At 43.8% G+C, this 19,526-nt stretch overlaps 1 protein-coding gene across 1 annotated transcript in view; it reads left to right on the top strand.

Annotated features, from left to right (window-relative positions):
• The first annotated feature begins 5,323 nt into the window (after window positions 1–5,323).
• The window catches only part of LOC137332683 (transmembrane protein 182-like), a 32,101-nt gene continuing 17,898 nt past the window's right edge, over window positions 5,324–19,526 (top strand). The window contains exons 1-3 of the mRNA XM_067996631.1: window positions 5,324–5,551; window positions 11,559–11,679; window positions 17,788–17,880. Coding sequence (XP_067852732.1) covers window positions 5,384–5,551; window positions 11,559–11,679; window positions 17,788–17,880 — 382 coding nt within the window. The 5' untranslated portion in view covers window positions 5,324–5,383. The remainder of the gene's footprint in view (window positions 5,552–11,558; window positions 11,680–17,787; window positions 17,881–19,526) is intronic.

Here is a 19,526-nt window from a genome sequence, read left to right as displayed (position 1 = left end):
CCGCAAATTTTGAAATTGTACTTCCAATTCCCGAATCCAAATCGTTAATGTAAATTGTGAACAACAGTGGTCCCAGCACCGATCCCTTGGAACTCCACTTCCCACCATTTGCCAGTATGAGTAGCTACCCTTAAACCCTACTCTCTATTTTCTGTTTTGTAGCCAGCTCGCTATCCATTCTGCTACCTGACCCCTGACTCCACATGCTCTGGCCTTAGTCATGAGTCTACAATGTGGTACCTTATCGAAGGCTTTTTGAAAATCAAAATTTATTACATCTACCACATCCAACATGTTTCATCATTGGCTAGTTTTTCTTGCTTTTTTGAGGAATATATTTCTCCTGAACTCAATTGATCACCGTTTTTAATATTTCCCACTACTGTTCTATCTCTTTGTCTGTCAAAAATGTTTCCAGTTTACCTTTCCTAGTTGCATTCTCATCCCCTCAAAATTAGCTTTTTTTCCAATCTATTACTTTGGTCTTTGTCTTTCTTATATGTTTCTCAATCATTAATTTTAAACCTTATTATGATATGATCGCTATTGCATGCTTACTTCTCTTATCTGCCCTGGTTCATTTCCCATTACTAGATCTAGCAGTGATTCCTCTCTTGTTGGGCTTCTCATCTACTTGGTGAGAAAGGGGTCCTGTACACAGTCTAAAAACTCCATTGCCTTTTCCCCTTTCTCTACCTCTTCCTGCCAGTAGTTGAAATCTCCCATGATTATTATTTGATATTTTTTACTCATTTCATAGATTTGTCTACATATTTCATCCTCCATTTCCCTTCCACTATTAGGTAGAATTTACCTATTAATGTGATGATCCCTTCTTATCCTTTGTCTCAATCCATATGGATTGTGTTTCTATCTTAATGTTACCCATGTCCCTTTTTTCTATTGTCATTATGTTGTCTCTAATTAGTACAGCTATCCCCCCTTCTTCCTTCCCTATCCTTTCTAAATTAATTATACCCTGCAATATTTAACTACCAGTCCTGTTCCTTATGTAGTCATGTTTCAGTTATCTCTAATACATCTGGCTCCTCGCTATGAATTATTGCCTCTAGTTCTCCCATTTTGTTTTGGATGTTGTGGACATTGCTGTACAGGCAATATAATTTGTTTTTAGTAAGTGTTCCCTTCAGTTTAATTTTAACAGTCATTTTGTACTCATATTCTATAACTGTATTTGTTCCCTGACTGTTTGTGCTACCGTTATTCCTTACCTTGATCTGACCTTTACTCTTGTTTCCTATTTCTTTTTACTTCAGACTTATATTATCTTTACCATATCCCTCCCCCCGTCTTACTAGATTAAAGTCCTATAGACAGTCCTATTTATCCTTTCTGCTTGGGCGCTGGTCCCATCCTGGCTTAGGTGGAGTCCACCCCAACAGTACAGCTCCTTCCTGTCCCAGTACTGGTGCGGTATCCCATGAAATGGAACCCCTCCTTCCCACTCCAGTCTTTACCTTCCTGATCTGCCTGTCCCTATGGCAATTAGCACGAGGCTCGTGCAGCAATCCCAAGATTGCCACCGTGAGGTCCTGCTTTTTAATTTAGTTCTTAACTTCTGATATTGTCTTAGTAGGACCACAGTTTTTCACCATACATATAGAAATGATAGATAGGAACAGGAGTAGGCCATTCAGCCACTCGAGTCTGTTCCCCTATTCTATTAGATCATGGCTGATCTGCACCTTAGCTCCATCCACCTGCCTTGGTTCCGTAACCCTTAATACCCTCGCCTTACAAAAATCTATCAATCTCAGTTTTGAAATTTTCAATTGACCTAGCATTAACAGCTTTTTGGGGAGAGAGTTCCAGATTTCCACTACCCTTTGTGTGAAGAAGTGCTTCCTGACATCACCCCTGAATGGCCTAGCTCGAATTTTAAGGTTATGCCCCCTTGTTCTGGACTCCCCCAACAGAGGAAATAGTTTCTCTCTATCTACCCTATCAACACCTTTGGTCATCTTAAACACCTCAATTAGATCACCCCTATGTCCAAAGGAATGCAAGCCTAGTCTATGCAACCTGTCCTCATAACTTAACCTTTTTAGCCCTGATATTATTTTGGTGGGTCTGTGCTGCACCCCTCTGGGGCCAATATATCCTTCCTGAGGTGCGGTGCCCAGGACTGAGCGCAGTACTTCAGATGGGGTCTAACCAGAGCTCTGCACAGCTGTGACATAACTTCCACCACTTTGAATTCCAGCCATCTTGAGATAAAGACTAATATTCCATCAGCATTTTAAATAATTTTTTGTACCTGTCCACTAGTTTTTAGTGATTTCTGTGCTTGGACCCCCAAATCTCTCTGCTCTTCCACAGTTCCTAGCTTCTCACCGTTTGGAAAATACTCTGATTTATCTTTCTTAGGTCCATAGTGAATGACCTCTCACTTTCCCACATTGAACTCCATCTGCCACACTTTCTGCTGCCATCTACACTGTTTACTGTGCCACCTAACTTGGTGTCATCAGCAAACTTGGATATACGGCTCTCTATTCCTTCATCTAAATCATTGATAAACATAGTGAAAAGTTGAGGCCCCAGCACAGATCCCTGGGGGAAACCACTACATATCTGTAGACACGAGGGGAATTTTAACTCGCAGGTGGAAAGATGTTGGCACGTGCTGTACAGTGGAGCTGCAGTCAGTCCATTTAATGGATGGGTTCCTTTTAAATTTCACCGGCCAGCTCCATGCCCAAAACAGGTGTCCAGAAGCAGCTCGCCGGCTTACAGCCTGCGTGTATCGGGCGGCCCAAAGATCACCCAACCGGCACTTAGGTAAGTCACCCGGAGTGGCGGGGGGGGGGGGGGGGGGCGGAGGGCAGGTTCAGGAGGATTTCGCGGGGTAGGAGGCCGGGCAGCCCAGAGCGGCAGAGACCCAAACGTTACTTATGGAGGCTGAAGGAGCACTTCTGTTCCTCCTAGCTGCGTGACCGCCATGTTTTATTGAGTGGAGTGTCCGCTTCAGAAACATTGCTCAGTAGACCGTTAAAATTGCATCCGGGTCCTAATGACATCAAAGGGCCGTAATTTACATTTATTCATGAGGCTCCCATCTGAGTCAGGTGGATTCCTCATCCACTCTACAAGACAGCGGTGTTAAAGTTGCCGCAGAACAGTACAAAAACAGTAAGTGTAACAGTTGGATTTTAACTCTCATTTCACCCAATTTCTGCCGGGTGGAGAGAGTTAAAATTGCCTTGTAATTGCACTGCATATATATGTACATCATGACACCACATACAGGAGTTAAAATTCCCCTTTTTTATACATGCATGTGGTACCATGATATGCACATGTATTCAGTGTAATTATATGCACATTTCCGGCTCGATTTTGAAATGGTGGCGGTTGGCAGCGATGGGGGGGAGGGGGGGTGGTGAGGGTGCGCGCGGTGAAGAGGGGGGCATTTGGGGGACATCGGGGGTGGGGGTGAAGAGGGGGAGATCGGGAGGATATCGGGGGGTGGTGAAGAGGGGGAGATCGGACATCGGAGCAGGGTGTAAAGGTAGGTTCATTTTGTGTTTTCACTTTCTTCTATAGTTTTTTATTTTGTTTATTTTGTTTCTTGTTCCCTTCACACCTGATTTCACAAGGCATGAATCAGAAGCGGCGGGCAAGCTGCCCAGGTAAGTTGAAAACATTCTAATTACTTCCTCTGTCGCAGGTAAAGTGCCTTAATTACCTCAGTGAGGTATATTTGACTCTTTAACTGTCATCCCGCCGGCTTTAATTGCTGGCGGAACTTCCATTATCGGGTCGCCCGCGCGCACACAGGTGGGTCCCTGGGAAACTCGGAAGTGGGCGGGTTGGAGCCGGCTCCCGAACCCGAACGGGATTTCCGTGATTTTTGAAGCCCCCCTGCCCCCATGCACCCGCAATTGCCTTCTAAAATCACCCCATAGACACTGTCACAGTGTATACATGTGTGCAGTGTAATTATGTATATATGTAACTACATTGCATATCTACACATAATTATACTGCACACATGTGTACATCATGACACTGCATGGTATATGCAAGTATATGTCAGATATGGTAAGCATACATAGCCTTTTTAAAATTTTATGTGACAGTCATAATATTGGAAATATATTGGTTGGAACGAAGCTGATGTAACGGTGAAGCTGCAAATCAGTTTACATTATTCTGCCTTTGAATTGGTCACATAAAGAGATGGAGTACTTTGTGCCAAGCCAACTAAGACTGCACATCCATCACACTTACACTGGCAATTCGGATGCTGTATCTCATAATGGATCTGCTGTAGTCCCAACAGCCAGTGTAAAATAATAGGCAGTAGTCAGCAATAGCATGGGAGGGAAGAACTGTTCCTTGTCATCAGTACCTGTTTGTAGCACGAAAACTCCTAGAATCTGGTCCTCTCCTGAACCTTATTCACCCTTAAACAGTCAAGTTCAGATTCTTTTAAGTCAAATTCTCAGCTGCAGTCCTATTTTCCTGGGTTATTATATACACAGTTGTCTCCTTCTCTGTTCCCATCCAGAACGCTGTAGCTAATCAGGCAGCAGTTGGTGTTTGTATTGTGGAAGGAGCACCACTTCCATATGGAAGCATAACAGAACATGGTTAGTTTTCTGCTTGATGCAATGTTGGGGTGTTTCTTTACTTATGGGGGATTTAAACTTGCAAATGACCATAAAGCGATGTCATCGTAGAAAAGATGATCACATTTATACCAAATTCTTCTCCGTACTAATTTAACAGAAGGGTTAATTCACTTAAAATAAGCTGGTTGAATCCTCCATTAAAGTAGTGGAGAGAGGAATTTGAGAGGAACCTGTGAGGTGTTCATGCAGTAACGTCACTCATAATGACTCCCAGCTTTTAGCTTGGGCTGTGGCTGCATTCTCCATCCCCCCCCAAAAAAAGTTACACACTTGTGTTAAATCTTGAGGGAGGGATACATTTATCTGGCATTTGCCAGACTAGATTTTTTCTCTGTGATCCATCACACATGTGAACCAGATAGCTGGCATGCAGCACTTGTATTAAAGTAATATTCCAGTCAATGGGAACTAGGCCAGCTCTCCTCATTGCTGGTGTCCTCAGATTCCAAACTACTTCTGGAAAGGAAACCGAATAAGCAGCATTCCGACGATATTATATGTTATTATACCAAGTAATCCCTTTTAGCAACAGCAGTTACATGTTTTAATTGTCATCTGTTTATCCGGCAAGGTCATCTATTTTAATATATGTTGGGCCACACCCCATGTGAAACTTACACCGGTTACCAAACGAAGTTGATCTATTTCCTAAAATAGCCGTCTCATTCTCACACGCTGCAGCTTCCAGCTAGAAGCTTTATCCCACTCGCAAAGTTAGCTTGATCATGAAAGTCAGTATAATTGCCTTCGTAGCAGGGCTCATTGGAGCGATCGGCCTGCTTCTCTTTCTGGTGGCGTTTGGGACGGATTATTGGCTCCTAGCGACCGAGAACTGTGAAGCGTATAAACATGGATCTGAGAATGAAATATCCAAGCCCACAGCTACCGCACGGGTGAGTTTGGAGGCCTTCGCATTTCAAGTTGTATTTAAAGTTGCCATGTAGAATCACCAGGGGCTGCCCATCGCTACAGTTGTACAAGTTACACTGAAGGAGACGAAACTACAATTGTCGATCGGCACAATTCAACTTCGTTCTTCCCGTTCTTGTAAAATCACGGCTGCCCATTTTGAGCACCAATATGCTTGTTTCTTAAACCAATGGGCTACAGGCTTGATCTCCCACTTCACTAAACAGTTGCGATCAGGACTAAAGTTGTTGAATGTTGAGTATTGAGTCAGGAAATTGTACTGAGGTGTACTATCTGGGTCAAATACTTTCAGATTTCCCCAAAACAGGGGAACTGTTCTAATTCCTGTATTTTCTTTTTTTTTATTTCACAAAGACAATTGTGTCAAGTACAAACAAAGCAAGGTACGAGCATAGTTTTTGAAGAATCTTTAAAGCGATTTAAGATTGTATCAGCTGTAGAGCATTTTGTTAACAAAGTGTTTACAGGAGGTACACTGGCAGTAAGGTTGTGCAGATATGCTTCAGGCTGCTATGAGGGGTTCACCTTCCTTCTGTGGGGCCTGGTTAACCATTTTATATTTGAGTACTTATATCATGGACCCCAGTGTCTATCTGTCACATAGTTTCAGTGACAACAAGTCAATGCAGTTCTGATTGCAGCATAAAAACATTATAAATGAAGCTTATTTTTTAATAAGTCAAAGCTAATTTTCCAGATTCCCTACAGTTAGTTGGTATTCTAGAAGATAACGTAGAACTCTGAGCAAGAATTGCCAACCTGAACAGTAACCACACACTCTGTTCTTGTGAAAGAATTTGACCCGGTTGTCGAGCTGCTGAAAGCAGATGATGCATAGTCTGAAACATAGTCTATACAAACCCCATCTAATCCCTGGGTAAGTGGATGTATTTCCTAATCTGCACCAGATTTTTCATGGGGCTTCGCTTATTGGTTCAAAAACTGGAGATCATTATTGGACGCTAAGGTTGATAACTAGGGCCGTGAACCACTGAATGTAGCTGCAGTGGAGCAGAATGGATTTGGGATAAATATCAAAGGTGAGCTGTGCTATTCAATCTGGGACCCATTCCTGAAATATGTACAGTCCAGCGCTAATACCCAGATGATTAAGAGACACTCCTGGTATATGTTTCCCAGTCATCCCTTCCCCTTTGTTTAGGTTTCCAGCTCTTCAGACATACACAGACATAGTTATAGAAGCTGGATTTATATATCTGGCCAATAATAAAAGTGAGGGTTTGATCCATGCTCACTGACTTTGGAGTACCTTTGCCAAATAAAGCAACATTGCAATCTATAATATTCCCCCACCCCTCCCCACATGGAGAAGGAACTGGGGTCTGTCCCACCCCCTTCCCTCGACTGAGAAGAAAATTGGCCTCCACACCCGCCTCTCCTCCCCTCTCACTTCCCCATCCTCCTTCTCTTCCCCTCTCTGCCCCTCCCATCTATCCCCTCCCCCTGCCCTTGCCTGGTTCCCATTATCCCTCTCTCTTTTAACCCTGCTTGACCTGAACACTGCATCTGGTTGCGACTCCCCGTGTGGAAACACCACTAATTTTATAAAAATATCACTAACCTAAATCAAATGTTGCTGCAATAACTTGGAGAATTGAATATGTTGGGCATATAAAAATAAATATTTCAGTTTATTTAAATCTGCTCATCCAGTATAGTACAGTGTAGGAACTAGCATGAAGGAGAATTTAGTCATAACACAGAAGGAGGCCATTTGGCCAATCACACCTGTGCCCACTCCCTGAAAATGCTGTCCACCTAATTCCATTCCCTTGACTTTTCATCATACCCTATCATTTGTTTTCAAATACTTATCCAATTCCTTTTTAATAGCTATTACATATTCTCCTTCCACCGCTGTTTCTGGCATTCCATGCACAAAAGAACATTTTCTGAACTCCTCCCATCACTCTTTTGATGGTAGTCTTACATTTATGCCCCCTAGTCACCAACTCACCAACCAGTGGAAATAGTTTTTCCCAATTGGCCTGAACAAAACCCCTAATGTTTTTGAACACCTCTATCAGATCTCCTCTTAACCTTCTCTCTTCCAGTGATAAGAGCTGCAGCTTCTCCTCTCTCCTCATAACTAAAGCTTTATATCCCTGCTATCATCTTAATCAATCTCTTCTGTACCATTTTAAATTGCAAATTGAAATGTTCTATCTATATGCTAAAGTCTATCCCACTCTAAGTAGCAGTAACAATGTCAATTATACACAATAATATTGCCTTACAAGGTCATTTCTACTCCAGATAGGTGATAGCTCAAACTCTAAATGTTGGAAATCTCAAGCTCCATTCTTCATTTACACTTCAGATTGCTTTAGGGCACCAGAACACCAGTGCTATGTTTCTCACGGGAACATTTTCATTTGAAAACAGCACATGGAGATGGTGAGATGCCAGGTTCGTGTGAAAGAACCTCTGGAGATTTGAAAGCACAGCTTGGTAACATAAGCATTTTCAGGATTGAAAATGCATCACAGATGTAAATTTGTGCATCTTGCAACATGAAGGAACTGAGCGAACATATATTGCTGAAATGAACCGGACCCATAAATGTTCTGGGTTAAGAGTTAGAAGTTCATTCCTTTGCTCCCTTGCTCCCTACACCACACACCATTCCCTGCTCAAGGATGTAGGCTGCTCTCTCAACCACTCTTGAGATGACCACTAGAGATGTATGAGGGATGAACTATCCACCAGCTGTTACTTCCTACACCTGAGGAAGTATTTATCCTCTGCTCATTGACTCCCGTTAATTGTATGACCTTTTTCAGAACTTGAGGGGGTAGAAATTTGTCTCAGGCGGTATGACATCGGCCGCTTGTTTACTGACTCCAATATCGGGTGGGGTTTATAACAGGCAGTACACACGCTACTGTCCAAGGCAGATTTCTACCCCGAGCACTCAATCCAATATCCCACCAGTCCAGGCTACAGTGAATGGAGCACCAAACCTTCCACTCACACAATTCCCTTTCCAGACGTGATATTGAGGTTCCATCTTAAAGCACTATGTTTGTTGCTTGATATGTTGGTGTACATTGGAAAGGAAGCTTCAGTTGAGCAGTCCAGCCATTTTGCGGTAGCAAGGTAAATCCCATTCAGAAAGATTGGATTGCAATCATTGCCTCAACAACTCCAGTTCAGACCCCTGATTCTCCTGGGCTGACAGAATGGAGAACCTACTCATGGATGAAACTGCCATCTCGAGAGGATGAACCCTCAACTCAACAACTACAATCCCACCTTGCCAAAGACATCTGCCACCAGCTGATATGGAATGGCATTGACAGCAAGCTTGGAGATCACATCCAAGACCAGCATAGCTGCCAGAGAATGGCACGAAGGCAGGAAAGTACATTATAAAATAAACAGACACTAATTACGATAATTTCATTAAGAGGCCCGGGAGAGAGGATTCCAGTCCCCATCTCTCTTGGTGTTTACAGGATGAATTAATAGTATCTTGGGAGCTGGCATCATAGCTCGTGAGCATGTGCACTACACAACAAGGTGACATGAGGTTTAGCCAATCAGCCCAGGCTTTTATTCTGGTGTATTATAAAGATGTTTATGAGCACACAGGCTAAGACTGGTACTTCTTCATAATTCTAATCATTAAGTGATGATCCAGTTAAGTTAGTGCATTTAATGGAAATTGCAGATTTCACCCAAATGATAGGGCGAATTTTGCCAAGCTCCAGCGATGGTGTGGAGCCTCACTGCCCACAGTCGTGGCACGTAAAATTGCTGCGCTCTGCATTGTGTGATGTGCAATTTCGGGGTCACAGTGAGGTCATCCTCGATTACCATATCATTATTAAAATCAGGTCCCCGCTGAACCTCGTGACTTTGGGAAAGGTTCCAGCTCCAGAGCACTGCTCACATGGAACGCGGCCTGCTCAAGTAGGCTCTTAAATGGAGGTCACACTTTGAGTCCATGATAAAAGTGTTTGTTTCTTTTGGTATTTACAATTAAATTTTTCTTCATTTTAATATGTGGAGTGATTGGGTAGTCCGCCATTTTAGCATTTCAGGGTTTGGTTTTCCAATACTTTCCTTCATTATTCTTAGTCGCTGCTGCCATTTAAATAGCACCATACAAAACGAGGAGAAGAATGGGAATTTCCTTGGGGGAATCCCATGGTACTGCATGATTTAAATTAGGACAACGTGTTCCTGAGAGGAGAACAAATGCAGAGGGAATGACATCTGAGGTTGTTTAGTCCAGACCCATCACTGCTCTGGGACCTGTGATCATAGGCCCCTCCAAACATACCAGGGCATCACCGAGAAGACCTGTCAAGACAAAACTGGCTGTCACACAGTTATACTATCGGCTGTGGACTGGCCTGAAGATAACACCTGGAACGAGGACCGCTCTTCTTTCGGAAGGGAAGGTCACCACAGTATTTCATGTTACAGGATCCTTCCAGGCCACTACAGTTCACCTCATGTTATCAACCTAGTGACAAATGCTGTGTTTTCAAGGAGCAACAACCCCAGCTACTTCCCCCACTCTCCCCCCCCCCACCCAGCTACATCATTTTCCCTGTGGAAAGGAGGCATTTGCTGAATTGGATGCAGAACATTCACCTGGTGGCAGGGTACCCTTGAATCCAAAACATCACCTATGTGGGTGTAGGGGCTCCTTACACCAACCCCCTGGCCTACATGAAAAGCAAAGGTATGGACTCAATTAATATTCAGGTAGTACCGATCATATGAATATTATTATGCACGTCAGTGGCTGTTATACACGAAGCAGCCATGATGCCATCATTATGTAATGGTCTACGGTGCTTGCATTTTTGGAAGGGAATGATGTGCTGGGGGGGAAAGTTCTTAGGAAATCAGGGTTAGGCAGGGAGTCTGTTCAATAAGGCCATGTGAGTAGCTGGCGGAAGGAAAAACTGCATGCAGTTGTGTCCTCACAGGTGCTCACCGAGTATCCAGAGCGGAGTATCTACCCTAATATCTCCAAAAAAGCAACAGTGAACTTCCTCCAGATATTCCCGTAATGTACTGGATAAGACACCACATGGTGTTCCATGAACCATTTAATCACCTGCCACAAAATTTATCCTCATAATATTCAATCAGATCTCTTGCCACTCAATCATCCAACTTCTTTTGAAAGAAGCCCAGCAAATTAGCCCTGACTGACTCTGATGGGCAACTATTTCACACAACAGGCCCACTGCGAGAAAAACGTTCCTACGAATCTCCAGCCTTGCTTGAAGCTTTGACTTTCTTGATCCGTATCCTCTCGCCTCATGATCATAATTGAAGTTAAAAACCCTTCTTACAGCTATAACGTCCATTCCTTTCACCAATGTCACCTCTCAATCTTCTTTTCTCCAGTAAAAATAAATTCAGTTCATCTTTATAATTTCGGGTTTAAAGTCCAGGAATTAATGTCATTGTTCTTGGTCCTCTCCTAATCACCAATGTCCAAAGGCTGGTTTTGGGAGATGCCAAGCAGAGGCCAAGTGCTCCTCCTCAGTGAGTCATTCCAAACTGCCATTGTGTGCCCATGGTTGGCCAGTTTGAAGCAACACCAATCTAGTAGCAAGTTGCCTACCTGACCTTTCAACTACAGTTTGTGTAAGAGTTTGACTTCAAAAGAAAATACACCAAAACGTCATCAATTATATTTTACAATTTTTTTTACTATCTGAAATGCCTTAAAATAGCTTGAAATGTCAATGTTTCATCAACAAGATGGAACGTACAGTCCAATACAGCTGGGCGACTGGAAGCCAGGACCTCTCAGCAGTAAGTGATACTAACTCAGCTAGTTTAGTTGAATTTAGCACAAAAAACTCAACTTGTATGATTCTAATCTGTCAAGAACAAACCTTGATATGCATCTTAGTTACTGAACTGAATCTGCTGCCTATCCACTTCCTACTTACAATATGTTATGTTGATGTGCAGAGCGGGCAAGCAGTAGAAGGACACGATGAATCGGCCATCACCTTTCACCATGAGGGGTTCATTTGGCGATGCTGGTTCACTGAAGACATTTCCCATGATAGTATCTGGAATTTCTGGTTCAGTAAGTAGTGCCAATGTACTGTTGTCAACTTCATTCACTGATGTGCACCCCATCTATCTGAATACTGCATTGTACCCAAAAAAGTGCTTTCAACCGAAATCTAGAGACAGCTGCATCAATGTCCATGTTCAGTGATTTTCTCATAATAGTTAATCATGGCATTGAAAAGAAAGAACTTGCATTTATATCATGCGTTTCATGACCTCAGGACATCCTAAAGAGCTTCACTCCCAATTAAATACTTTTGAAGTGTCGTCACTGTTGTAATGTAGGGAAATGTGGCAGCCAATTTGTGCAGGAAGGTCCCTCAAACAGCAGTGAGATAAATGACCAGATAATCTGTTTTAGTGATGTTACCTGAGGGATGAATGTTGGCCAGGGCATCGGGAGAACTCCCCTGCTCTTCTTTGAATAGTGCCATAAAAGGATAAAAGGGGCTTCAGTTTAACGCCTTATCTGAAAGACGGCTCCTCCAAAGAGTGCAGCACCCTCTCAGTACGGCACTGAAGTGTCAGCCAGGATAACATGTCCATGCGGTAGGGCTTGAACAATCTTGTGACTCAGAGGTGAGAGTGCTGCCTCTGAGACCAAGGCTAATACCTGAAGGGCAAATTGAGTGGCCCGGTGCTCCCAGAAGGGAGCCACAATCAAAGGGAAAGTAACTGTCCACCAGTTAAAGTGGGTTATGCAGAAGAAACTTTATTCTTCATGGCACCGAAATTCCTGGAGCTGGAGAGGCCATAAGTTGCATTTACGTCCAGGGGAGCCATAAAATGGGCCCGATTTGGACCAAACCTGTAAATTCCATTTGGGGAGGCCGTAGGCAGACTTTTCATCTGCTGCCCCACGTCAAGATGGGAAGTTGGGGGGAGCTCCTGGAGTTCCACAGGAAATTCCTCCCTTTACAGGCCTGAAAGATGAGGCTCATGCCATGTGATTCCCTTTCAGGCCCTCTAAAGCTGCCAATCTTCACCAGAGTAAGGTAATCAATCCCAGAGGGATTAATTACCTTCTCTAATTGGAATGGCGCCAGTGGGAACCAAAGAGTTTTAAAAAATCGTTTTTCTTTCAGTATATTTGGGCCTCTGGAGGACTCCGTTCCACCTATAAAGGGCAGATCATTACAAGTGGAGGTGGCTGTTACAGATGCACCCTATTTGACTCTGAGCTGACCTTCCGACCCCATGTCCTCTCCATTACAAAGACCATTTACTTCCACCTCCGTAACATTGTCTGTCTCCGTGCCTGTCTCAGCCCATCTGCTACCAGAATCCTCACCCATGCCTTTATCACTTCCAGACTCAACTATTCCAATGCTCTTCCACCCTCCAAAACGCTGCTGTCCATATCCTAACCTGCACCAAGTCCCATTCGACCATCACTCCTATGCTCGCTGACCTACATTGGCTCCCGGTCCCACAATGCCTCCAATTTAAAATTCTCATTCTCGTGTTCAAATCCGTTCATGACCTCATCGCTCCCTATCTCTGTAACCTCCTCCGGCCCTACATCTCTCCGAGAACTCTGTGTTCCTCCAACTCTGGCTTCATGTGCATCTCGCACTCCCTTCACCCCACCATTGGTGGCTGTGCCTTCAGCTGTCTAGACTGAATTTCCTCCCTAAATCTCTCCGCCTCTGTCTTCCTTTAAGACCTTTCCTAAAATCTACCTCTTCAACCAACTTTTAGTCATCCCTCCTAATATCTCCGTCTTTGCCTCAATGTCAGTTTTTTTCTCATTATGCTTCTGTGAAGTGCCTTTGGATGTTTTCTACATTAAAAGCACTATGTAAATGCAAGTTGATGTTGGCTATGCAAAAGCCCCACGCAGTAAATCCGGGAGGGGGGTCTCTGGTCTTGGGTAACGGCAGACAGAGGTTCCATTCTGCCCATTTGATCAGAGTCCAGGGTTTTCCAGGTCAATATGTTCTTATGCTTTACAAATATATTAATCTAGGGTATGTTACAAATTTGAACCTTCAACTTCACTTTTTCCCCTCTGGAAAGCAGACCAGCTCATAATGTTGATTTATTTTTTCTTTTACACATCTTCTGCTCCTTTTTCTCTGAGCAGATTGAGCAGCAGGCTGAGATCAGTTAACACGGCTGCACATGGAATGAAGTAGGAGTTTCCAGGGAAATAGAATGCAGCTGCGAGTATTTTAAAGCTGCCATTCAGATTATGGGCTGTTTGTGAATGAGGTATTAATGAACTACCTTCGATCACATGGCTGGCTCCGAACTTTATCAACTGTTGGTCAGGATGTTTAGGGCCTGACCATCAGCTAGGCCCTAGACTTTGCCACTCTCAAGTTATGTATCACTGACTCGCATGGGATGTGTAGGCCATCCCATGGCCCTCAAGGCCATTTCTGTGTGCATGATATGCCAGCATCTCGGGACTTGAGCTCTCTTCCTTCTTTGTTGACTGCCTCCGAGTCCTGCTCGACCCCTTTGTTCTTCTTGTCCCCTCCTTCTTCTTGCAGCCCATGCCATCAATACTTACTCCTCCATCTCACTGCAGCATGGCCTCCCCCGCCCCGCTGCCAGCCCATCTGCCGCTAATCCTCCACCGACATCTTCTCCTGCTGTCATTGCAGGCTTCTGGATGGCACACAACTTCCCTCATGGCCTCTTACCCCTGCTGCTCCCCCCCAGTACAGCACCCATCTTCATGATCTTAAATCCGAGTCTGCAGGCATGAATCACCATTGACCTGGTTACCTCTTCGTGGCCACCGAATCCTCTTTCTCCTCCAGAATCATCCTTAAGAGAAAGGGCAACTCCAAACTCTGCTTTTCCACTGCAAACTGCCTCCTAGATGTCCTTCCCTCACCCCCTCTATTCCTACCTCTGATACCAAGTGTGAGGAGCTAATGGGTTGCTTCATCTCCAAAATTAAAGCATCTGCTCAGCTGCCTCTTTTGCTATTGTACCTCCTCCCCCATTGCTGAGCCCACCCAAGCATTACCCTACCATAGCCCCAACCGCCGAACATGCCCTTACCCCCTTCCCAGCCATCAGCAGGCTCATCTCTTCCATCTGACCCACAACTTATTCCCTCAACCTCCTTCTGACCCAACTCCTGTCCAGTCAGCTACCTCTCCTTGGACAAGAGCTCATGGACATCACCAATTGTTCCCTCTGCTCAGCTGTTGTTCCCCTGTTTGTTCAAAACTGCTGTCACCCCCTTACAAAGCTCACCTCGAGCACGCCATGCTCTCCAACTATCACACCACTTCTAACCTCTCCTACCCCTCTGATGTCCTTGAATACAACATTTGCTACTCACCTCCATATCCACCTCTCACCACTCCCATTGAAATGCCTTCTGTCCACAGTGCTGAAAGAGCCCTGGTCAAGGTCAACAAAAGCCTGTGTATCTGCAACTATGCTGTAATACCCCTCCTCATCCTCTTCAAAGCCATTGATTGAGGGAGCTCAGAGAGAAAAATCTCCCAGAGTTTGTTCCTAAACGAGCCGAGGTTTTTTTTGCCTCTTCCGGGAGATTGCATGACGGGGAGTTAATGATGCACGTGGGGTTTCACCATGCCTGGATGGGTCAGGCAGGATGGACCTCTTGGTCTTTTCCTGTCCTTTTGTTTATATGTTTATATATGGTTGACCGTTTTGTCATCCTCCACTTCTCATGTATGGTAAAATATCATGGCACTACCGTTTCATGCTCCCATTCCTACATGTCTTGATGTAGCCTGCACATTTCCTGCAATGGCCTCTTCTTCTATGCTCATACAGTGACCTCCAGTGTGCCCCAAGGTTCCATCCTTAGCCCCCAGCCCCTCCTATTCTTCATATATATGCTGCTTCATCTGTAGGTGTGGGGTTAGCTTCATGAATGCCAATAATACCCAGCTTTATCTTTCCCCCACCACCCACAATTCCAAGTCTGTTGCCGTGCTGTCTGACTGGCTATCCAACATCAAGTTGTTCGATGAATCAGAACATCCTCCAATTGAACGACAGCAAGGCCGAAGCCATCAGCTCAGTTCACGCCAGAAACTCTGCACCCAAGCTCCAATCCTATCCCACTGAGTAATCTTGGAGTCCCACATCCACCAATCACTAACACTGCCTATTTCTACCCATGTTATATCGTCTGCCTCTGTTCCTGACTTATCCTATCATCCCTTAAACTCTCATATAAACATATGAACAATGACAGACAGGTAAAGACCCATTGGTCCATCCAGCCTGTCCCACACAATTGTGATAGCTTGTGTATCACAATATATACATTCCCCACCCCACCCAAAACCATGTGATCTCCTGGGAGAGACGAAAAACCAGATAAAAACCCAGGCCGATCGAAACTAGTCCAGGAGATTGCACTGGCCCTGATAATGTTATGCAGTACCTATCGTTTGTAAGAAGTGATCTCTGCCCCAGCCAGAAACAGGTCCAGCTCTCGCTTGAAGGAATTCAACAAATCGACGTCTACCGCAAGAGCCAGCAGCCTGATCCAGAGGTTCACTCTTCTCTGGGTAATGAACCACCTCCTGATATCTATCCTAGATCGGGCCTGATACAACTTAAAATTGTGACCCCCTAGTCCTCCCGACCCTATTTAATTGGAACAAACTGTCAACTCGAACACAAACTATTCCCTTCATCACCTTATAAACCTCGATCAGATCAGCCCTCTAAAGTGTGGAGTCCCAGCTCTTTTAGCCTATCTGGATAACTAAGATGCTTTAAGCTGGGAATTAGACTAGTGGCCCTCCTCTGCACCCTTTTAAAGCCTCAATATCACCCATTATGTGAGGAGACCAAAACGGGACACAATATTCTAACTGAGGCCTGACTAAGGTGGACAAACATTGTCCACCCCTTCATTACCTCCAGGCTTCATTTCTCCAACACTCTCCTTGCTACGTTCTCAAACTCCACCACACACAAATTCCAACTCATCCAGATGGGATAAAAATGTCAAACTCCTGTTAATTTAACACCCCAGTCTTTGCCTAGCTGTACTGTTCTCCATTCTTCTATACATTGATGCCAAAATCCTTGACCTTGTTTAAAGTCCTACCATGTGCTCACTTCACCCTTCTTGCACAAAATCCTCCAGCGCTACGTGTCAGCTCTTACCCTCCCCTCTTCATAGTCTCTATACTAATGTGCACCACACTCTTGTGCTATCTGTTCCAGAGCCTTTGGCCATTTTGGCCCCAATCTCTGGAACTCTACCTCTATATCCCTCCACTTTGTTACATCTCACCCCACCTTTAAAATTCTCCTCTAAATCCTACCTCTTTGACCTCACCCTCAACCACCTACTCCAAAACTCTCCCAAATCCTGTCTGAATTCTTGTGAAACATGTTGCAATTTTTTGCTTGGTTAAAGGCTTGGTTATAAGTGAAAATTCTTGTTTTACTATTACAGCACAGGGCAGCTATATTGAGAAACCCAGGTTTTGGAAATTGCTGCTGATATTGAGTCATGCCAGTTTATTATTTTCAGTACATAAAATGCCCTGACATGTATTACAGAGGTGAAGTGACTAAGTGTGTGTAACTCTCATCACTGAAAAATGATCCTTTATTTGTCCAGGAAGGTAAACCTGTGTCTGAAACAAACCAGCAAAAACAATTTTTGAAGCTATAGTATTGACCCCTGCAGGCACACACACATTTCATGCTGTTTATCTTCATTCCATCACCCAATTAATTGTTTTTTTTAAAAAATCACTGTAAAATTAACTCTTCCAGGATTTCAAGAGCAGATTTTTCATTTATCTTTTTCCTTTCAAATTCTGACAGTCCTCCCAGTTTGCTTTCTCTGCTCTCACTCGCTGCCAACTTATTCTTTAAGCTATAAGAGTGGACTGACTAAGACTATAGAAGATCCACAATTAAAAGTGGTGCAGTGATTTTCATAAACAGTTGAAACCATTCTTCTTCCTTGTAAGGCAAGGTACCAGTGCTATTACACAACTCATCTGATGTCCAAGATCTGGCCAAATAAATCTTAGCAAAGGAAGCTAAGAACAAAGTGGATACATATTCAGTAATACCTGTCCTGTGGTCACAAACTTGCTACATTCTCTTTGAGAATTTTATTAATATCTTCTTATTTTGTATTGTACAGCAAACCAACCTCCGTCCAAGTATTGTGTCCATGGCTACCTCTTCCCTTTTCCAATCGCAATGGGACTTGTGTCTTCACATGACAATAGCGCTGGTATGTTTTGAAACATCATTAGCTTTAAGTAACAGTACATGGTTCTCCTTTACAATTATATATGATTTTCCTTACATTTTCTATATTGTCAAGGGTGTCGAGTTTGGGTCCTCCTTGGTAATTTGATTGGCCCATTAAGGGCGTGTCGCTTCCTACCACTCTGATTGGTCTGTGGTAATCACTTGACCCATGCCACTTTTATGCTTCCAGTGATTTGATTGGCTTAGGTGAACAATGGGCCCCAATACTCTTCCAGTGTTCTGATTGGTCAGTGGGAACCATGTGACCTATTCCTCAAATTATTTGCTTGCAGAACTCAGAAGGCCGCCCAGGTTTTCACATGCTTCTTCTATTCTTCATTTACCTTGTAGCCATTTAGTTTTTATTTGTTAATTCATCTTCCATTCCTTTTTGTATTAAAGACACAATGCTGTTGGCCCTATTTGGTCAAAGTTAGAGCTGTCGTCTGTTTCACCCTTTATGTTCTGCCCATTTTTGAATATTCTTTGTAAAGCTGCAAAGTTTAACTTTTCAGATTTATTTATTGTTTTGCTCTGTTTGTTTGACAATTGGCAATAATTTCCACCTGGCGTTGTTCTTCCAATCTCCCACTGTAACTTTGGCGCATTGATCGGTGGACACCTTATAGAGTGACTGTTTCTCCAGGGTTTCTGTCAATCTCCTGCCAGAGTTATGGCAGGCGACTGGGGAATGCTGTGGACATTCAACCCAAATATCTTTTTTCCCTGCCCTTCAAATCTTCAGAACTTTACCACTGATATATTTATTTAGTTCCCTGTTCTCCCGAGAACTTTTCCACTGATATTTATTTATTTAATTGCCATATCTCCAAGTCTTTCTGTTGGTATTTATTTCATTCCCCTATACTCCCCCGTCTGCTTTCTCCGTCATAAATCCAGATCCTAAACCTTATTCTTGGCCTAAGCCCTCTGGTCTCTCCTGACCTCCACCCCAGGCCCCCAGTTTATCTCTCACTCATATGTATTACAGCAGGTGGATGAGGGACTTTGATGCTTGTTTTTAAAATGTGTGGCAGTGGGAATTTCCTGGGAATGGTCCAGTGAAGGAGACATTGGGACCAGGACCAGGATTGGGATGGACTCTTCCCAGAGTGTCATAAATCCACCTTCTCAATTTTCCAAGAAAACAAAAAGCCAGGTGGTGTTGGAGGTGGGACTGGATTTGCTATCCAGGAGGATGATGGGATTGATCTCCCGATTTATAGTTTGACTAATGTGTTTCGGAAGTGGTTGGACTCTTCCAAGAGGAAATATCAGGAATAAACTGATGTCGAAGCAGACAGCTTTGGTTTCATACCTAGGGAAAAATTCTGTCCCCACCGATCAGACTTGAATAGCTCCCTAGATCTCTTTGAGAATTGAAAGGACAAACAGAAAATGAATGACGTGCAGAAAGAAAAGAGAGAGAGAAAAAGAAAATGAGAGATCCATCAGGCAGAAAGTGTGCGAGAGGCATACAGAGAGATGAGGCAGAAGGAAGGAGAGACCTACAGGAAGAGTAACACAGAGTCACAGAGAGAAACGATAATGAGAGAAAATGTGTGAGAACCAGAAAGAGAGAAACACAGGGAGACATAAAGAAGAACCGAAAGATAGAGATGGGGG

Source organism: Heptranchias perlo, chromosome 15 (genome assembly GCF_035084215.1).
Source record: "Heptranchias perlo isolate sHepPer1 chromosome 15, sHepPer1.hap1, whole genome shotgun sequence".
NCBI classification, from domain to species: Eukaryota; Metazoa; Chordata; class Chondrichthyes; order Hexanchiformes; family Hexanchidae; genus Heptranchias; species Heptranchias perlo.
The sequence above is the reverse complement of the archived record's forward strand: the minus strand, read 5'-3'. Positions and strand labels throughout refer to the sequence as shown.